Genomic DNA, 19278 nt, shown 5'->3' on the forward strand with positions numbered 1-19278 from the left:
TTAAGTTCATACTATTTTTGTTCTTGCAAATAAGAGTAAATAACTATGTTTGAAAAACTATACAAATTGGTGTAGGATACAAGAGTTGCATAAAAATAAATAAATAAGATAAGCTATAATTCTATTATAAGAAAATAGAGTTGGCAAACTTAGTCTGATAAAAATATAAAGGTTTGAACTTTAAATTTTATGTCTAAAATAAATTTGAAACTTTTTAATTCGACTTAATCAAGTTCAATGCAAACTAAACTTAAATTTTTTAAAAAATATATATATATAGACTTAATTGAACTTAAATACTATTTTTAGGAGTTTAAATTGAATATAATATTTTTATTAATTGTTAAAGTTTACTGTAAACAACGTGTTAGTCTAAATGGATTGAGTAGTTTATGTTTTAATTTTATGTAAAAAATTTTAAAAATTAAAGTAAACAATTGCTAAACATATACCTGAGGGTCTTTCCATTAATTTAATTGATTTAGAAGCTTGTAAAAAATTTAGATCAATATTTGACTTGTTAAGATTGTAGGTCTTTAATATCTATATCGTCTCAATAATTATACTTGATTTAAAATTAATTTCAACAAATTTGAGTTTTAAATATTGAATCAAACATATTTTAGAAACGAATTCAAATTATACTTCACACTATCTCAACTCAGGTTAATGTCTCATGTTTTTTAAAATTTATAATTTTTAACAATTAAATATTGATAATGAGACTCTTTAACTCAATCTATATCATTTTACATAACATGATAATATTTATATACTGATATTATTTATTTTAAGATATATGCAGAGAAGTATACGTTTAGTTAAATTTCATATTCATTTGATTTTATCATTCAATACATAATGTTAAAAATTAATATATAGGGTTAATAAATTGGATTGATTTGATTCTATCTTATATATTACCAATTATTGATTGAATTATATTCGAGTCCAAACAAATAATTGGATTAAAATTTTGAATCATAAGGATTAAGTTAAATTCATCATTACTCATTTTACAAACGCCTTAGACTAAGATTGATTAAAAAAATAGATAACATTATTAAAAAAAAATTAATAACATTTTCCATAAGTCTTTTTCTTTTGTCTGTGAGCAATGATAGATGATACAGTGTAAGATGGGAGGATTTGATAAGAATGGGATCTTATGAACTTTCCCATTCTTTATTTTCCCTTTCGTCAAAAAAACATTAAAATAATATGTAATAATATTAAATATAAATTATTTATTTAAATAATTTTTAATTTGAATCGTTTTGTAGCCCACTTATTTGCAAGCCCAATAATGGTGATCATAGCCCATGTGAGATGTGATGTCCAGCGAGCTCTTTAACACAATCTATAAAGCAGACAATAAATAAATAAATACAATCTGCAAAAGTAATTTATAATATCGGAGAAGAGAAATATCACTAACACACTTTTAAATTTTTTTTAATATACTCCTTGATAATTAGTTAAAATTTATAAAAATTAGATCAATCTTATTTTTTTCTTACTCCTAATTTAATATTTAATAAATTCTAACTAATTATGTGTTAACAAAATATATTAAAAAATATGTTAATAGTATTTTACTTTTTTTTTTAAAATGGTGCATCCATACACTACAGATATAAAATATTAATAAAATAAATGAAGAGCTAACATCAAACACATAAAACGCATAGTTAGACATATTTATCTTTTCTATTGATATACAACATATTAATTTAATATTTATTTTTAAATATATAAAAACATGTTAGTATTAAAATAGTGATATATTGTTTACTGAATTAAAATCCTTAATTTTTCATAAATTAACTAATGTTTATATTTAAAAAGTAAATATTTTAAAAGATTATAAATCAAATAAAATGTTTATAGTAATATATATAATGCTGATCTCTTTAGTATTTATGCTTTTCAAATAAAAAGATATAATATTTTTTTATGATGACATTAAAAAATTTAATCCTAATATGTTTAATAAAGAATTCAAGTTTTAATACAATTTTATAGTTCGAAATATTTAAATTTATATTTCAATTATATCTTGAGTTTAAAATTAATTTAATCAAATTTTAAAATGAATGACCCATAATAAAAATAAAAAAATGTACTATTAATATTATACTTATATTATTTTTTTACTGTTATAACAATTATTTTCATTCGATTATTGTTGGATAATAGAAAAGCATTATTTTTCAGTTAAATAATTTTTGCTCTTATGTATTAAATGTATTTAATTTTGAATGTAATACTAAAAATATTAGAATGATCAATAAGAAAGTTTATAAGAGGATATGGCACTGTTCTTTTTAATTATTCGTAAAATCAATAATTAAAAAAGTGTTTTTTAAACTAAACTGATTTTTCTTTTTTGGTAGTACCCACACCAATAATTTAAAAAATGTGAGTATATAGTTTCTAACAAATTTTAATTATATACTATATACATTAATTGATAGTTTCTACTCTTAAACCTATACACTTATCCCCTATACATACTACCTTTGAGAAAGAAAGAAAGAAAAGAAATCAAACCAACCTCAACTCTTTAAATATTTGTTTAATTGTCTCACTTTTTTTCTCAAGATAATTCACGTAGAGAAGATATATTCAATAATGTATATGGATTTTGTGCTCTTGATTATCTAGTATCGTGGGAAGAGGCAATTAATGTCACATCTTTTAGGAACATATGATCCAAATTCGTTTTAGAATGGGTGAATGAAGAGTAATTAGAGGGTACCATGTCTCCTATTATAGGTTTTTTGACTAAATCCAACTTAACTTACTTCTTTCCATGCCTCCCCTTTCCTTCATTTCTCTGGATGTACTAGAAGTTAGGGAACAAAGGAAAATGCAAAATATAGCCATAAGCAAACTCCACCTTCCTTTTCTGTCTGTCTCCCTACTCTTTTTATTCCCTTTTGATCTTAATCAACATCATCGTAATAAATTTACACATTCTTTGACTCTGCTCGATACATATCCTCTCTGGTATGTTGACAAGATTCACCTTCCATTTCTTTGTTTGTTCTCATCATATTGTTCTTGGTTTGTTTAGTTGCTCCTGAATCTAAAACTTGCATGTGTAGATAATAATTCAAATAGAATAGAACAATAGATAGCCAGTTATTTGAGTAAGATTACATAATAAATCGACTTTAATTTTGACTGAAAACTCTGAAATATGCTCTTTTGTTTTCTACGGTAATTTTTTAAATTATTTTTCTCATATATTAAGTACATTTTCCTAGTTAATTTGCAAGTACCTTATTACTATGTCAAACCGAGATGAAAATAGAGCGAAGAAGCATCTATAATAATAGCTAATTAAGTCTAAAAAGAAGAATTACTAGTATATCTACAATCTAATACTCCTCTGTTAATTTCATTTTTAATATCACATGTTCCACTTATATTCTTTAGATTTCAGGTTTGTTTCTTTTTTTTCTTTAAAAAGAAATATATCATGGCTGCTTTTAATAAATTTAGTTTTAGTATGTTACACATTTCTTATTATTAGTCTTCATTCTTCCCTGTTTGTTTGTTTTGGAAATATAGAACTAAAAGGTTGAAGTTTCAATGAATTTTTCCTTAAAAATATGCTTGTTTATCTTTCTGGTCTCTTCATTTTTCATGTTCAGAATACTTTTTTGCCTTGTTGGCCTAATGCCTACTTGTTTTCTGTGTTCAATCACCAAATTCATTTCATCTCTCTCTCTCTCTCCAGCTTATTATTTTAGAGATAGTTCACTAATGGTGGTAATTAATATTTTATAGTCGCTTCTTACATCGAAATTAAACTATATTTTACATACACACGTTACATATATATCTTCATCTTCAGTAAATTAATCTTTTGCTCCATCCCAGCCTTGTCTTTTCTTTTACTTCAAACAGAAGAAATAACGCAGAAAGGTAGAAAAAGAATGCCATTAATGAACTAGTTGTATGCCCTTTTAATTATAACAACGGGTATATGCCTATAACATTCTATTGTGTGGTAGCTTCATCTATCTCAAACTTGTGAACATAAGCTAATGTTATTTGTTTATTTGAAAATTTTTTCAGAACTGAAAACAAAAAGAAAATGGGCAAGGATTACAATGGATCACCAAAACATTATAATCAGCTTGAAAATAAGAGAAATCGTCTCACATGGATTTTAGGGGTTAGTGGACTATGTATTTTGTCTTACATAATGGGTGCATGGAGAAATACTTCAAATCCTAATAACCAATCTGAAATCTACACAAAAGTAGACTGCACTAGTGGGTCAGCTCCATTGGACACAGCATCTTCAGCAATTCAATCATCAACTTCCAATTTAGATTTTGAAAGTCATCATCAAATTGACGTAAAAAGTTCTCAAGGGGTGCAAGAGTTCCCACCATGTGACATGTCATTTAGTGAATATACACCATGCCAAGATCCAGTTAGAGGTCGCAAATTTGACCGAAACATGTTGAAGTATAGGGAGCGGCATTGCCCCTCCAAGGAAGAATTACTGTACTGTCTTATACCTCCTCCACCAAAATATAAGCCACCTTTCAAATGGCCTCAAAGTAGAGATTATGCTTGGTATGACAATATTCCACACAAAGAGCTTAGCATTGAGAAAGCTGTTCAAAACTGGATTCAAGTTGAGGGTGACAGGTTCAGATTCCCTGGAGGAGGTACAATGTTTCCCCGTGGAGCTGATGCATACATTGATGACATTAATGAGCTTATTCCCCTCACCAGTGGTAATATCAGAACTGCAATTGATACGGGGTGTGGTGTAAGTTCATCTATATTCCATCTTGGTTTGTGTCTATGCCTCTATTTATTTTGTTGAAGTTTATTTCTATCTATTGTAACATTGTGTTTGGAACTTTGGACCTTGTTATAGTAGTGTGTAAAAGACAAAAATGCATGAATGCTTAGGAGTTGAGTTTGATTGGTGATTTATCGTGTACTTTTTCCCCTCTACATCTCAAATTTAGATTAAACATTAATTAGGACAAAATGTGTTTTTCTGTATGAAGGATTTTATATATGTTGCTCACACTTTGTTCCTTCCTGCTCTTCTAATTGTAAAGGTAGCAAGTTGGGGTGCTTATCTTTTGAAAAGGGACATACAAGCAATGTCTTTTGCACCAAGGGATACACATGAAGCTCAGGTTCAATTTGCATTGGAAAGAGGAGTTCCAGCAATGATTGGCATCATGGCTTCACAGAGGATTCCATACCCAGCAAGGGCGTTTGATATGGCCCATTGTTCTCGCTGCTTGATACCTTGGGACAAATTTGGTATTCGCACTTCTTTATTATGATGGCTCACTATTTTCATTGGCTATATAATTTAGTAACTAAGAAACAATTAATCAAACAAAGAGTTAATTAAGTACATATGTAATTAAGGCATTAATCATTCTTTCAACATTGTCATATGAAAATGGAACCATTTTTGCTTGGATTTCCCAAGTTGTTATTCTTCCATTTTTATTCTTAAAAGGGAAAAATAAAAATAATCGTTCTGCTAATTATATGTAACAATAATTTTTTAAAATTTTTTATTTTTTTGCATTTTTACTAGTTATTAAGTCTCTAATTTCCATCCCACAGATGGTATGTATTTGATTGAAGTGGATAGAGTTCTCAGACCAGGTGGCTATTGGATTCTTTCTGGCCCACCTATTAGATGGAAGAAATATTGGAGGGGGTGGGAAAGGACCCAAGAGGATTTGAAGCAAGAGCAAGATGCTATTGAGGCAGTGGCCAAAAGCATATGTTGGAACAAAGTAATTGAGAAGGATGACCTCGCCATTTGGCAAAAGCCTAAAAATCACATTGAATGTTTACAGAAGAAACAGATTTTTAAAACACCTCACATATGCCAATCTGACAATCCTGACATGGCTTGGTAATTCTTTAGATAATTTCTTCTGTAACAAAACGTAGATATAGTTTCATAGTTACTATTGGTATTATTTTTCAATCATAATTGATCATTTCATCTTGATAACCACTGCTTTTATCTCAATAACTAAAATTGACAACTATTACTAAGATGAAATGTCGATTTTGATAGTAGCGCTAACAATACCATACCTACTGTATCTTAAGATTTATTTTTTCTACTATGCGTAGGCTCACTTTATTATATAATGAAAACCTTTGTTGTTCTTACCATTTTCTTCGTTTAATTGCACTGAAAAGGTACCAAAATATGGAAAAGTGCATAACTCCATTGCCAGAAGTTAGCAGCCCAGACAAAGTATCTGGAGGGACACTAGAAAAATGGCCTAAGCGTGCATTTGCCATCCCTCCTCGAATTAGCAGTGGTTCAATACCAAACATCAATGCAGAGAAATTTCAAAAGGACAATGAACTGTGGAGGGAAAGAATAGCACATTATAAGCATCTCATTCCTCTTTCCCAAGGGAAATATAGAAACGTCATTGACATGAATGCTTATCTTGGTGGATTTGCAGCAGCCTTAATAAAATATCCAGTGTGGGTTATGAATGTTGTTCCTCCAAATTCAGACCATGACACATTGGGTGCAATTTATGAACGAGGCTTTATTGGTACTTACCATGATTGGTGTGAAGCTTTCTCAACTTATCCAAGAACATATGATCTCATCCATGCAAGTAATGTATTTGGCATATATCAGGATAGGTAGGTAAACCTATTTGGATATTATATCTAACTATTTAGCTTAGGTTATTTTTCACCATGCTATTGCTTCTTATTATATGGTTTTTGACTTGATGAATAATTGTGTGTGGAAGGTGCAACATTACTCTTATACTACTGGAGATGGATAGAATTTTGAGGCCAGAAGGCACTGTTATATTCAGAGAAGGAGTAGAGCTTCTCGTGAAGATTAAAAGCATAACTGATTCAATGAAATGGAAAAGCAACATAATGGATCATGAAAGTGGACCCTTCAACCCAGAAAAAATCCTTGTTGCCGAAAAAGCTTACTGGACTGGCGAAATTAAAGAGAATCAAAACAAGTAGATAGGTTTTATTACAAATTTCTTTTTTAACCTTTTTGTTTTCCCCTCTTAGAAATTAAATTGTAACTAGATTTCGACCCGTGAAATCCCCTGCATTTCACGGACACCTTTTCTGTTAATTTTTGTCTTTCTGATTATAAGTTTAAGTATATGATGTTTATCTAAATATAGAGCGTAAATGCACGTTGTGTATTACATAGTTACGTAGAAACAACTCTACCATTAATAAATTATTCTTCCACGTTATTCTGATTTTTCTAAGGCACGTTCTAAAAAAATAAAAAATGGAGTTGGTGAAAACTTAAATTAAAATAAATAAACATAAACATTGATAATGCGACTGGATACTGTGATATTAAATAAGAATAAATTTATCATGTAATAATAATTTTTAAAAAATGAGTAAGTTTAATTAATTTTAGTGATGTGTGCAATTTAGTTAAAAATATATAAAAGGGACTAAAAGAAGTAACTAAAATGCTAACATAGCGCTATGTTAAACAATAAATGATGTTTTTAGATTAATTGAAATATTAATGTAGCATAAAGGAATAATGAAAGTTATATCTATTGAAAATGACTCTAAATTTTGGATAAGGAACCTTCTTTATGTAATTATTAACTATCATTATTTTGAGAAACTACAAAATTAGAAAAGTTGATGTGGTGGCTAAGAGAAATGACGTAGACTTTAATTAGGAGTTAAATTCAGTAGAAGAAGAAGAAAGTGAAAGGTTTATTTGAAAGTAATCCTTTTTGAGAATTTTTAAAGGTGAGAATAAATTTTTATAAATCTTACAAAACTCTTGTAAATTTATGTTTTTAAATTCCTCTAAATTAATTTTTTTTTGTTAACTTCCATCCTCTCTTCTTTTCATTTTCTTCCCTTCCCTTACCATTTAAACTCTTTCATATCTTTCAAACTATAAAAAAAATCTTAATTATAATGTATCACACTAAATAAAATATTTATGTGATGTAAAAAATTAATAAGAGAAAAATAAAAGTTATAATTTAAATGTCAATGTCATATTCTATGCTTTAAGTGTTAGATATTATAAATAAATTATATTTTTTTATCTAAATTATAGGTATATTACACAAAAGGTAAAATCATAGTGAGCGACATATTTTTTTTCTCTAAATATTTAACATATATATATTTAAAACTCAAACTTAAAACTATTAATTAAACTAAAATATTTGTGTCAAATAATTTACATACTCAATAATAAATATTTGCTTAATTGCCTTACTCTTTTTTTCTTATCATATTCTTCTTATTTTATTCCCTTCTTGAACTGAATTAATTGAACCACCGAAATTAACATAAGATGTTAACAAAAAGCCAATTTTAATTTGATTACTGGCCTGACAAAATACTATAATTTTTAACTTAAATTATACTTTTTTATTCTCCCTCTATTTATTTACTAGATTATTTTGTGAATGATAAAATTAAAGATGCTTAGAATGCAACGTTACAAAAAGAAAATCGTAGATCCGATACCGAAGCTTTTGTAACTTGTAAGGAGTATATTGATTCAACTACCGTGAGAGTAAGTAAACTTGTGTTTAGTCACAAAAATTTAGTTTAGATCACAAAACATGCAAGAGCTGATAACTCTTACATCCTTGCTTAGCACATGTAAATGAATCGTTTCTCTCAAATAAAGATAGAAAACACGAATCTACAAACCAAAAGAAAGAACCTGTTAGCAAACATTGTTAAAAATCATTTATTATTTTCTCAAAACAATAAAGCTGTCAATAAGTGTGAAATGAAGGGGGGGAAATCAGGCTGCTGAAGAGGAAGTGCGCAGTCTGTATAAGGAATTACACTAACGAGACAAACATTGACTTTAACTTTTAATGTTTCTGCTCTTTTATTAGGGTAAAAGGTAGGAATGTGCAGTGTAAAGTTCAAAAACACGAGGATCACATTTTCTTAATGGAACACAAATTTCAATCAAGGACGAGCTTAGATTGATATCAACATCTTACAGAAAGTGACGCACTTAAGGCAATGAGAGCTATCTGCAGAGTAAAACAAAATGTTATATAACCAAATCGCTTATTTTTAAATAGTCTACATTTAACACCAACGTTATAATGAACCAATTACCACCACCTCTTCCTAACAAAACCATATTTTACGAAGAATTTTCTCTGGTTATTTAGGGTCATAGTAAAAATCAATGAAATCAAATTTCTTTTACTACCTGAACTTAAGCCCCACAGATCCAAACCCTAGGAGTAGGTCAGTCCCCGGGGTAATTGTTGTGCAAGCGTAAATATACAGCAAAAGTTTTCGCCCATGATCTCATTTCAACTTGCCTTCAGAAGCTATACATAACTGTAATGCATGCATGTATTACATACACCATCTCCTCTTTACTAATTCAGAACAGACATCCAGTAAACAGAAACCGAAGAAGCAAAAAGTCTCCAGATACGATTTTCATTTTTTTTCTTCAGAAGAAAGAAATAAAACACACAAATACACAAAGCTATTATATAGTCACCCTTCACTACCAGAGTCTCATCTTGCCCCCAAATTTTGCAGTCTATGTTTTTATGACTTCTTTTCATTTACTTTCCCAGGATCAGTCAGCAGTCATTGGTTGAGTCATGCAACACCTGAATCGGGCCTTCCGAACTGTTGTCATGATCTCAGTCTCCGCATTCTCAAGCATTCCTACAATTTCAGCAAATGGTGGCCTAACATCAGGGTTGGGATCCCAGCATCTTGTCATGATCTCACGGAGAACAGGTAGGCAATCATTGGGTATGATTGGGCGAACATTTTTGTTGACAACAGCAAATGCGGCCTGTACTGCTGTCATGTTCTGAAATGGAAGCATACCAGTGATGAGTTCCCACAGAACAATCCCAAAGCTATATACATCCACCTTCTGTGTGTATGGCCTGTGTTGAATCATCTCCCTGCAGCAGATCAGCAAACACCATATTTACATATCACATCAAATTATTATTTAAAACAAAAATATAAAAACAGATTAGCAAACAACATATTCAAATATCACTTTAGTTATGCATTTCAGCATTTCAAACAAGTTAGATCATGTTAGCCAAAAATATATGATAAATCACCAAATAGGGTTTTATTCATAGTAGAAACATGAAAACTAACAGATGTAATAGACTCTGAAGCAGATGTAATCAGAATAATATACACAGCTAACAAATAAAACTGTCCACATATCTTCTAATAACTGGTACTCAATAAATTCCATTATAAATCTCCTCCATTCAGTCATTATAGCTAGTTCTAGAAAGCTAACAGCATCCTTCATTCCACAGAAGAATAGTATTAGAAAAAAAATAAGAAAAACAAGTAAAGAAAATGGTAAAGACATCATTATTAGAAAGCCCCAAAAAAGAATAAAACACTAAATAGAATTCCAATTCCTCTGAACGTCTAACAAGGAAATTTCATGAATGTCACCCTCGGAATAGCACAAAGATAATCAATCAAAACAATCCCATCCCAAGCATTTTCCTCCAAACAAAAAAGACACCATAAAGCACATAAACATGTCATTAAAACAATTTTCCATTCTTACTCCGATAAGTCTCATGGGTATGCCCAAGATCCACCAGAAAGTTAACACAGTTATCAGAAAGCAATACCAAAAACAGAAAAGATTTCAGTTCACACTATATGGTTTCAATAATGTTGCAAGCATATCTTCTAGTTTTCAGCTAAAACCATCTCAGTTACTAAGAAATACCTCACCCAATTTGAATAAACTAATTAGTGCACCCTAATTTTAAACATGCTTCCTTATGCTGTTTTGCATAGAATATATGCCATGTCAGTTAGTCAAAACAACTTGAGAATAACAGCAGCAAACACAACAAGCCTTGATCCTAAGCATTTGGAGTCACCCACAAGAAACTGTAATCTTAAATCATTCATAATCCTCCTCCATATAGATTCCAGGTTGCCATTTTAGTAACACAATTAAATTATATCGCCCAATACATTTAAATTGACTAATCAATTAGTGTAACAGTATAAAACAAAACGCTCAAGCCATCATTAAATATTACCGATATACATATATAATGGTAACAGATATGCAACTAATATCAAACCTCCATCAATACAAAAGGTCCAAACCAAAAACAATTACTGGGGCCTATTTCAAGCCAGAAAACACAAAAGTGGTTAAAAAACAAAACACAACAAATTAAACATCCAATAGAGACAATCCAAACATTTGAACTCATCATGCAACAACTGTTACCCATCAAGACAAGATAGTATCTGCAACACAACATGCATGCAATAGAATATGACTGTAATCAAAGATAGGTTTTTCATATTTCACAACACTGCTATGATATATGGCGATAATTGGAAAAGATATGTCCATGACAGATCTTGTGATAACCTGGCCACAATGCAGTAAAATTAAAGGTCTGTTCACAACAATCGCATCCCAGATATATGCACCAAGTGAAATTATGTAAATCAGACCTGCTAGATAGCAATGAGCAAACCAAAAAGGAATAAAGAGCAAATAAGATTTATCTTTAATGCAATCAAGTAGATTCCTATAATTGATACTTTCTCCTTTAGCCAAGGAATGGGTGAGATAATCTACACTGTACTAGCTACTTTCTTTCATTTTGTTATAAAGCACTCTTTGAGCAATTATGCATTCAATTAGGAAAACCTTTCAAGAATTTCTATATACTGATACATTGGTAGTGTGTAAGAATCCAGTACCAGTATTTATTGGACACATATTAATGCATACCAAATCCTATCAACTAAGTGGTCTGGTTTACTAATAAACAAACTTCTACTTTACTCCTGCCAAAACTTGTGCCTTCTTTCAATACTTATGCCAACTTAGGTTACAACATCAACATTACAGTTATTTTATGATTCAATTACTTAATTGTTAATGGGTTTTTTATTTCTTTGTACCCGCATTCATGCAACTTTGGTCACTAAATCATGCCAATATTCAAATAACAAACACATAAGAGACTGGAACATACAGCTGCTTTCAGTAACTAAAACCAACTACAAGAAACAAAACTCACTCGACCAGAATTTCCCTAAAAAATACCTACAAGTGATATAAACATTTTAACTTCAATACCCAAGCTTAGCACTTACCCAAACCATAACTAGCTTACTAACTCAAAACCAAAACTATGGCGATTTTGACTTCTCCAACTTCAGGTTGACATGGGCCAGCAGAAAATTAGTTTATTGGGACAAATGCATACGCATATTGGATTGGGTTAAGCATTGCTCTTAGGATACACAAAGCTAGACGAATGATTCCCCTATGCAGGACTGTGCATTTCTACCACTAAAATCTTCACATGATAGGAATTAGCTGCAAACCAGCATAGTGTAATGCATCTACACAAATATATCAATTTGCTAAGATTAAGAAAGAAGAGAAAAACTTTTTTCCAAGATTCACAAATTACTCCAGCCAAATTCAGCAGGATACAAAATGCGTGTCATTTTCCAAATAAGGAGTGAGGTGGAATGAAGAGCAGAAGATAGATGAGAAAAAATCAATGGCATCATTGTTAAAAAAAACTTATCAGCCCTCAAACAAAAAATATACAGGTTATGTAGGAAAACAAATAGTCAAAAAGAAAAATTATAGGCACTACGTGGGATCCAAAACAAGAACAGAATTTTTAAACTATCGTGTCAACAGCAACTTCCAATGACGATAATTTTCAGAGACTAGCATTGCATTATCTTCAGAACTTGCTTCTAAAATATACAGTGAAGCCCAAGCTGCATTTGATACTTAACCATATTTATAATTTTTTGTAGTATTAGCACAGTTTGATATTTCCTTACCCTTCAAGTCAAAACAAAAGAAACAGAAGATTATCCTCCACTTCTTGAAGCATGAAAGATAATGATAAGAAGACAAGGATAGAATGTGATTGAAAGAAATGTATGTCATAATTATACTCTAGTGACAAGTACTTCAATAAAAATGAAAAATAAAAAAAACCCAATAGAACAAGATTAACCAGCGCCAGCCAATATGTAAATCCAGAAGCAGACAAATTAATTATACACAAAAAATATGTAGCCGATAAGGAAATAGTAATATTACTATTTCAGGCTTTCAGCAGTACGTGCCATTTCAACTTGGGATCACAAACAACTCATTATGAACCCAAAAAAAATGATGTTGACACATAAAAGAAGGATCAATTGTTTGTCAGCACTACCTAAAAGCAATCTTTCCTTCAATAAATATCTTTAAAAAAGTTTAGAGAAATTGTCAAAAACATAGTTTCAGAAACATGAAACCAGAATGCATATTAAATTAAAATCATAAGGAAAAAAACAGTAAATAATCTTACGGAGCCATCCAACGGTATGTTCCAGTCTCAGGTGTCATTCCTTCAGTTTGTACCTCAATGCGGGCAACTCCAAAGTCAGCAATTTTAATTGACTTGTCACCAAAAATCAAAAGATTATCAGACTTCAAGTCCCTGTGGATCAATCCAAGGCCATGAACATATGCCATCCCCCTTGCAACATCCAAAGCTTGTTTGACAGCCAATTTGAGGGGAACTGAACGGTTTTGACGCTTCATTAAAAATTGTCGAACTGAACCACCTTTTGCATACTCAGTTACAATGCACCAGACCATTGGCTTGCGGCATGCACCGATGAACCGAACAATGTTAGGATGCTTGAGTGTAGCCAGCATCATGACCTCCTGCTGAAACTGTTGTTCCATCAATTGAGCTTTTGCTGGATCGTTTTCAGGCCTCTCCAAGATCTTGATAGCAACATCTTCACCATTGTAGGTACCTCTGTAGAGTTTCCCAAAAGCTCCTTGAGCAAAAGGCTCACCCATATTAAGTTTCCTCAAATCAATTGTCCACTCATCAAAATTGTCAAGCCCCTCAGTCGGAGAACTATTGTCCATTAGAGCTTGAGCTAAAGCATCGTCACTCAAAGCATGTGTGACTCTTCCCCGGCGATTAGCACTATGTGCAACAGAGTAGTTATCATTGGCACGCCTCCTCAACCCTTGGTGGTCCAACATGCGAGTATGGGAATCGTTGGAGCCAACACTGCTATTATCAATAGACATCGCAACAGATCCCCCACCATTACTTGTCTGTAAGCTCCCAACGCTGTCAATTGACATATTAGTACCCTCCCCAAGCTTATGGTAAAAGCCTTGAGAGAAATCATAATAGTTGTTATTATGCTTGTTGAGATCTATTATTCCCGGGAATTTTGCACCTCCTTCCAACATTTTCCACACAGAAGAGAAAAGCCTCCAAGCCTTGTTATTTTTTCAGCATCAGAAATTGTAAATTAAACTACCTGAACAAAACCCTAAAACCAAGATAAGCCCACAAAAGAATTTAGCATTTGGATTTACAAATTTCAATTACCGCAAAAAAGTAACCTCCATGTTAGCATTTGTCTCATTATCAACTGCACCAACCAAAAAAAAATAAATATAAAACAACTTAAGACCTCCCTACTATAATTGCTGGATTTATGACAAAAGACGCGGAAAAGCTGGTCTAGTAAACATCACCCAGCAAAAAACGCGTCAGTTACCCCAACATCAGTTTTTTCAAAACTTGTAATCAAAATGCATGTGAAACAAACTGTTGAAGAAAAAGGAAAAACAATTAAACACACAGAACGCTCTACCAAAAAAAAATTGCAATTGTAAACCCTCAAGTACCAGATTTATCAGTATGCTCTTGTGCAAATCAGGGCACACTAAGACTTCTCTGGAACACAAACCACTTTCCAAAAGAACAATTAAAAATTTTAGAAAAATAAATAAAATAAAATTTCGGATTAGAACCATAAGCTGCAGCATAAGCCTTGCATATCAAACACAGGCAAGAAAAAATTCAAAGCGAATTTGTCAAAAAAAATAAAAAGAGACACGCACAGAGAGCAAAACACCCACAAGATACAAATAAACTCCAGAAACAAAAAAGTGTAAAAAAAAAAGACCAAAATTTTCGAAATCACTGAAACCAGCTTCTAAGTCAAATCTCACAGAATATTCGTGAACTCGTCACTGATCTTACAAAAAAAGAGCGAAAAAGAGTGAAAACCTCAACAAACCCTAAAATCAGAAAAGTACAGAAGCAAAAGCTTAAGAAGACACGGATACACTTACATCAAGAAGAGGGCTTGACTTTAACCACGCGAGTTGGGATGATAGAGTCTCAGAAAACGAAGGAAAGAAGAGAGATCGAAGAGAGAAAACCCAAACGGAAATGGACAAGATTGAGTTCTCCCGTACGAAGGAAGCCAGAGACCAGAGAAAGAGCAGAAGAAATGAAATGGATGACTTTCTTTTTTGTTTTTTTATTTATATTTATATTTATTTATGATTTTATTTTTTTTATGCCTAGTCTTTTTCTTCTTCCGTTCCTAACATTCTAAAGTCTTCATTGCTTGTTTTTCTTCACTACTTTTTTATTCTTTATTTATTTACTTACCTATTTATTTATTTTGTTTCTTTCCTTCCATATTTTAAGCACTATTCACGACACACTTGGGCTAGTATCCAGTACCCGCAGCGCACTCAAGCTTTATTTGCGTCTCCACTTAATACGCTTTGCGTTTTTGACTTTTTGGTCCAAAACCAAAACCTACCCTCCCTCATTGTTAACCTGCACGTCCTCTTTACCCATAAAAGCCAAAATAAATGCTCTTCGCTAATCTCAATTCTTTTTATTATTTTACGCATATGCATTTATTGATAATTAATATGTAACGGAAACAACTCAGCAAGTATTATGTGATATAAATCTTTTAAGTATTGCAGTTTATTTCAATTTTTTTAATCTTATTAAACTTAACTGTTAAAACAAAGTATTTAAAATAATATTTTTATTTAAAATTATTATATATTTTATTATAATAAAAAATTAATAATAATTTACTACTTCTCAATGCTTACATTTAAATTTAACAGTTAAGATTAATAAAATTTTTAATTCTTTTTTTAGATTTTAATTTTCTATACTGATATTTGAAGGGTAGTTAATTTTTAAATTTTTTATATAATAAAAATTAAAAATTATATTAAAATGTAATATTTAAATATATCAATATATTAAATTATAATAAAATATATAATTTATAATAAAAAATTTATTATATATAAACTTTTATTATGTACAATGTTGCACATGTTAAAAAATTTATTAATTTTTCAATAGCTTAATTGACTATGATTTTTGCTACATATTTGCACCTTTTTTTTAATTTATTATTTTGCAAAATAATTTAAAATGTTTAATATTTTAAAATTTATAAAAAAATATTACTTAACAATTTATTAAATCATTCATTTATTTTTCACTTGTTAATTATCCTTTGTCAACAAACATTAATTATAAATAATATTAATTATTTATTGATTTTTATAAAATGATGATAACAAAAATAGAATTGTTAAACTGTTAGAAAACAAAAATTGTTATTATAATACCAAAAAAATGTAATTAAATACTTATTTTCAAAATATTAAAAATGTATTTACTGTAATACAAAAACAAAGTAAATCAATAATTCTTAATACTGTATAAATTTTTATATTAAAAATATATTAAAATTAAATTTATTATTTAATATTTATATACATAACTAAATTTTTTGTGAGCAAAATTTTTATGTGGCATCTTTTACTAATTGTTTAACATTTAAATTTATTAAATTTTATTTATTATTGTTATTATTATTATTATTATTTCGTTAATACACTTATCTAATTTTATATTTGTGACTCAATAAATTTTTTATGTAAAATAAAATAAATAAAGTCTCAGACAAGTTTAAAACTTCACTCATTTTTTTATGAGGTAAATGTAAAAGCCTTTTGAAATTTTCTCTTAAAAAATTGCATAACAGATTATTTTCATGAGAAAAATTTTCTATTTTATCACATTGTAATTTTATAGTTTTTTGTTTTAAAATTATTTTAATTTAATTAACTTTGTTGTTATTAACTTCTTCTTTTTTATATGTTGCTTGATATTTCACATTTTTTCTCATTTTAATTATTTTGAAAATTAGAAGTATTTTTCTAATTTTAAAAAATAAAAATAAAAAATATTTTTATAATAAAATGAAAATAAATTTAGTATACATAAAATTTTAAATTTTTATAAAAAATTAAATAACATATTTATAAATATTTAAATTATATAAGATTTGGTATATAAGAGTTATAAAAATAATATAAGATGATCTAACAATTAAATAGGTAATTTATTATTTTATAAAATATTATTGAGTAATATAAATGTTTAAATTTAATTTTAAATAAATAATAATTTTATTTATTAAATTAAAAATGTATTGTTAAATAATATAATATTAAATAATTAATTGTCATTTATTTATGAATTTAATGTTTTAATATTTTACTTTTTATTTATATAAACAAAAATTATATAACTCCATTAATGATAATATTAATTGTTAAACATTATTTTAATTAAATTACTTGAAATTTATTTAAATAAAAAATATTAAAACATATTTATCAATTAAAAATATTTTATGCATTTACAAAAGTTTAAAATCAATAAATCTGACGTAAAAGCGTTAATAACAATGTTCACGGTGTAAACATTTTTACATTAGCAATGCATCAAAATTAAATTATACCGGTTAGTAACTTATAAAATATATAAATATTTTATCTTAAAATATGTATTTAATAACTAATTAATAAAATCTTAAATTTTTAAACAATTATATAGTACTCTAAATTTAAGAGGCAAAATTCTTAAAACTAAATTATAAATATAAAATCATAGAAAAATTATTATTTATTATTAAACATATTTTCTAATTTATGTGCTTTATATATATATATATATATATATAATGTAAATAAAATTTAGATAATATTTTATCATAAAATTTGAAAAACCCACAAGTGTTGTCAATGACCTTAAGCCCATTATTTAATAGAAGGACAAAAACTCCATACTACCATGCCACAACTCTGATGTATTATAATATTTATTTGTCTATGGCATGTTTTTATTAACATAATTTTTAATATACGTAACTAACGACTCAATTTATTAAGTCAATAGTCGGTCAGAGCTTACTAACATTTTCTTTGGAGGTTCATTAATTGTTGTTGGTGGCTGTTAATAGACAATAGTGTAATATACATTAACTTGTAAAAAATATATATTTTAAAATAAACAAATCCAATTTACATAATACATGCTTGAGTTAACTCGTTTTTTAAATAATTAAATATTTTTACTATTTATTTAAAAGAGTTTGTAAAATAAATAAACACCAATATTTTTTCTACAAAATTGTAAAAAATGTTATATGATAGTGAATATCATCCTACATCGATATGTTAATATCCATTAAAGTTATTTTTATAATTGATAAAACATAAGTTGCTTATTTTATCAAGCGAGGCTCTTTTCTTATTTATATATTAAAAATTATTTTTAAATAAGACAAATTATTTGAGAATTATAATTATATATTATTTATATAAAAAATTATTAAAGTCAAACATTTATAAAATTATTGTCAAATAGTTTTTATTTTTATAAAATTTAAAAGTATATTTATGTAATATATAAAACTTAATCCATCTTTGTACACGTGGCATAAGGAAGTTTTTTAAATATTTTTAAAAATAATATAACTAACAAATTCTATAATATTCATTGATTTTAATTTTCTAAATAGTAAATGAGAAAATTGATTTAATTACATTAATTTCTTTAATTACTAATTGACAATAATTTTAAATTTTTTACAATAGATCATAAAAAATATTGTATCTCTAATAAATTTATTTTATTTTTTGGTATAAATTATTACTAATTGATACTATAGTATTGTAATTTTTTCATAATTTTCTAAATAAATTAAATTTTTTTTTATAATTACTTAAATAGTACATAATCAAAAATAAAATAAAAATAAAATAGAATACTTTAAACAAGAATAATAATATTTACTAATTATTATAATATACTTTATAATTTTTTAAAACTTTTTAATAATAAAAAATCTTTAAATTAGAGATACAATAAAATAATTTAAATTAAATATTAAATTTATTTTATATTTTATAATTTCTAATAAGCTTAACACGAGATAATTTTTTTTTATAATTACTCTAATAGTCTACAGTTTAAAATAAAATAAAATTAAAATAGAATACTTTAAACAAGA

General features: G+C 28.2%; 2 protein-coding genes across 7 annotated transcripts; one reads left to right on the top strand and one right to left on the bottom strand.

Annotated features, from left to right (window-relative positions):
- The first annotated feature begins 4108 nt into the window (after positions 1 to 4108).
- Positions 4109 to 7267, top strand: LOC113856088 (probable methyltransferase PMT18). The gene is made up of 5 exons (XM_027487756.1): positions 4109 to 4798; positions 5100 to 5310; positions 5626 to 5923; positions 6220 to 6684; positions 6798 to 7267. The coding sequence occupies exons 1-5, from the start codon at positions 4109 to 4111 to the stop codon at positions 7027 to 7029; spliced, it is 1896 nt and encodes a 631-aa protein (XP_027343557.1). The 3' UTR covers positions 7030 to 7267.
- A 1804-nt stretch (positions 7268 to 9071) lies between these two features.
- Positions 9072 to 15401, bottom strand: LOC113854341 (serine/threonine-protein kinase STY13-like). Of its 6 annotated transcripts, none has more exons than XM_027485287.1 (4): positions 15221 to 15401; positions 14469 to 14511; positions 13416 to 14409; positions 9191 to 9974 (listed from the first exon to the last, which is right to left on the bottom strand). In XM_027485287.1, exons 3-4 carry the CDS (start codon positions 14324 to 14326, stop codon positions 9635 to 9637), a joined length of 1251 nt encoding a protein of 416 aa, XP_027341088.1. In that variant the 5' UTR covers positions 14327 to 14409; positions 14469 to 14511; positions 15221 to 15401; the 3' UTR covers positions 9191 to 9634. The 6 variants fall into 6 exon arrangements, with proteins under 6 accessions (XP_027341085.1, XP_027341088.1, XP_027341086.1 ...); XM_027485285.1 differs by lacking the exon at positions 14469 to 14511 and adding an exon at positions 14641 to 14690; XM_027485284.1 differs by lacking the exon at positions 14469 to 14511 and having other exon boundaries at positions 9072 to 9974.
- Between the last annotated feature and the right edge of the window lie 3877 nt (positions 15402 to 19278).

The sequence above is a fragment of the Abrus precatorius genome, unplaced genomic scaffold (genome assembly GCF_003935025.1).
Source record: "Abrus precatorius isolate BTA unplaced genomic scaffold, Abrus_2018 Scaffold11, whole genome shotgun sequence".
NCBI classification, from domain to species: domain Eukaryota; kingdom Viridiplantae; phylum Streptophyta; class Magnoliopsida; order Fabales; family Fabaceae; genus Abrus; species Abrus precatorius.

Excerpts from the sequence above, each read along its gene's own strand:
- LOC113856088 (XM_027487756.1), top strand. The coding sequence starts at position 4,109 with ATGGGCAAGGATTACAATGGATCACCAAAACATTATAATCAGCTTGAA. Across the intron at positions 5,311-5,625 it reads GATACCTTGGGACAAATTTG|ATGGTATGTATTTGATTGAA; the intron begins GTATTCGCACTT and ends TCCATCCCACAG. Across the intron at positions 5,924-6,219 it reads GACAATCCTGACATGGCTTG|GTACCAAAATATGGAAAAGT; the intron begins GTAATTCTTTAG and ends TGCACTGAAAAG.
- LOC113854341 (XM_027485284.1), bottom strand. The coding sequence starts at position 14,326 with ATGTTGGAAGGAGGTGCAAAATTCCCGGGAATAATAGATCTCAACAAG. Across the intron at positions 9,975-13,415 it reads ACATACCGTTGGATGGCTCC|GGAGATGATTCAACACAGGC; the intron begins GTAAGATTATTT and ends GATCTGCTGCAG.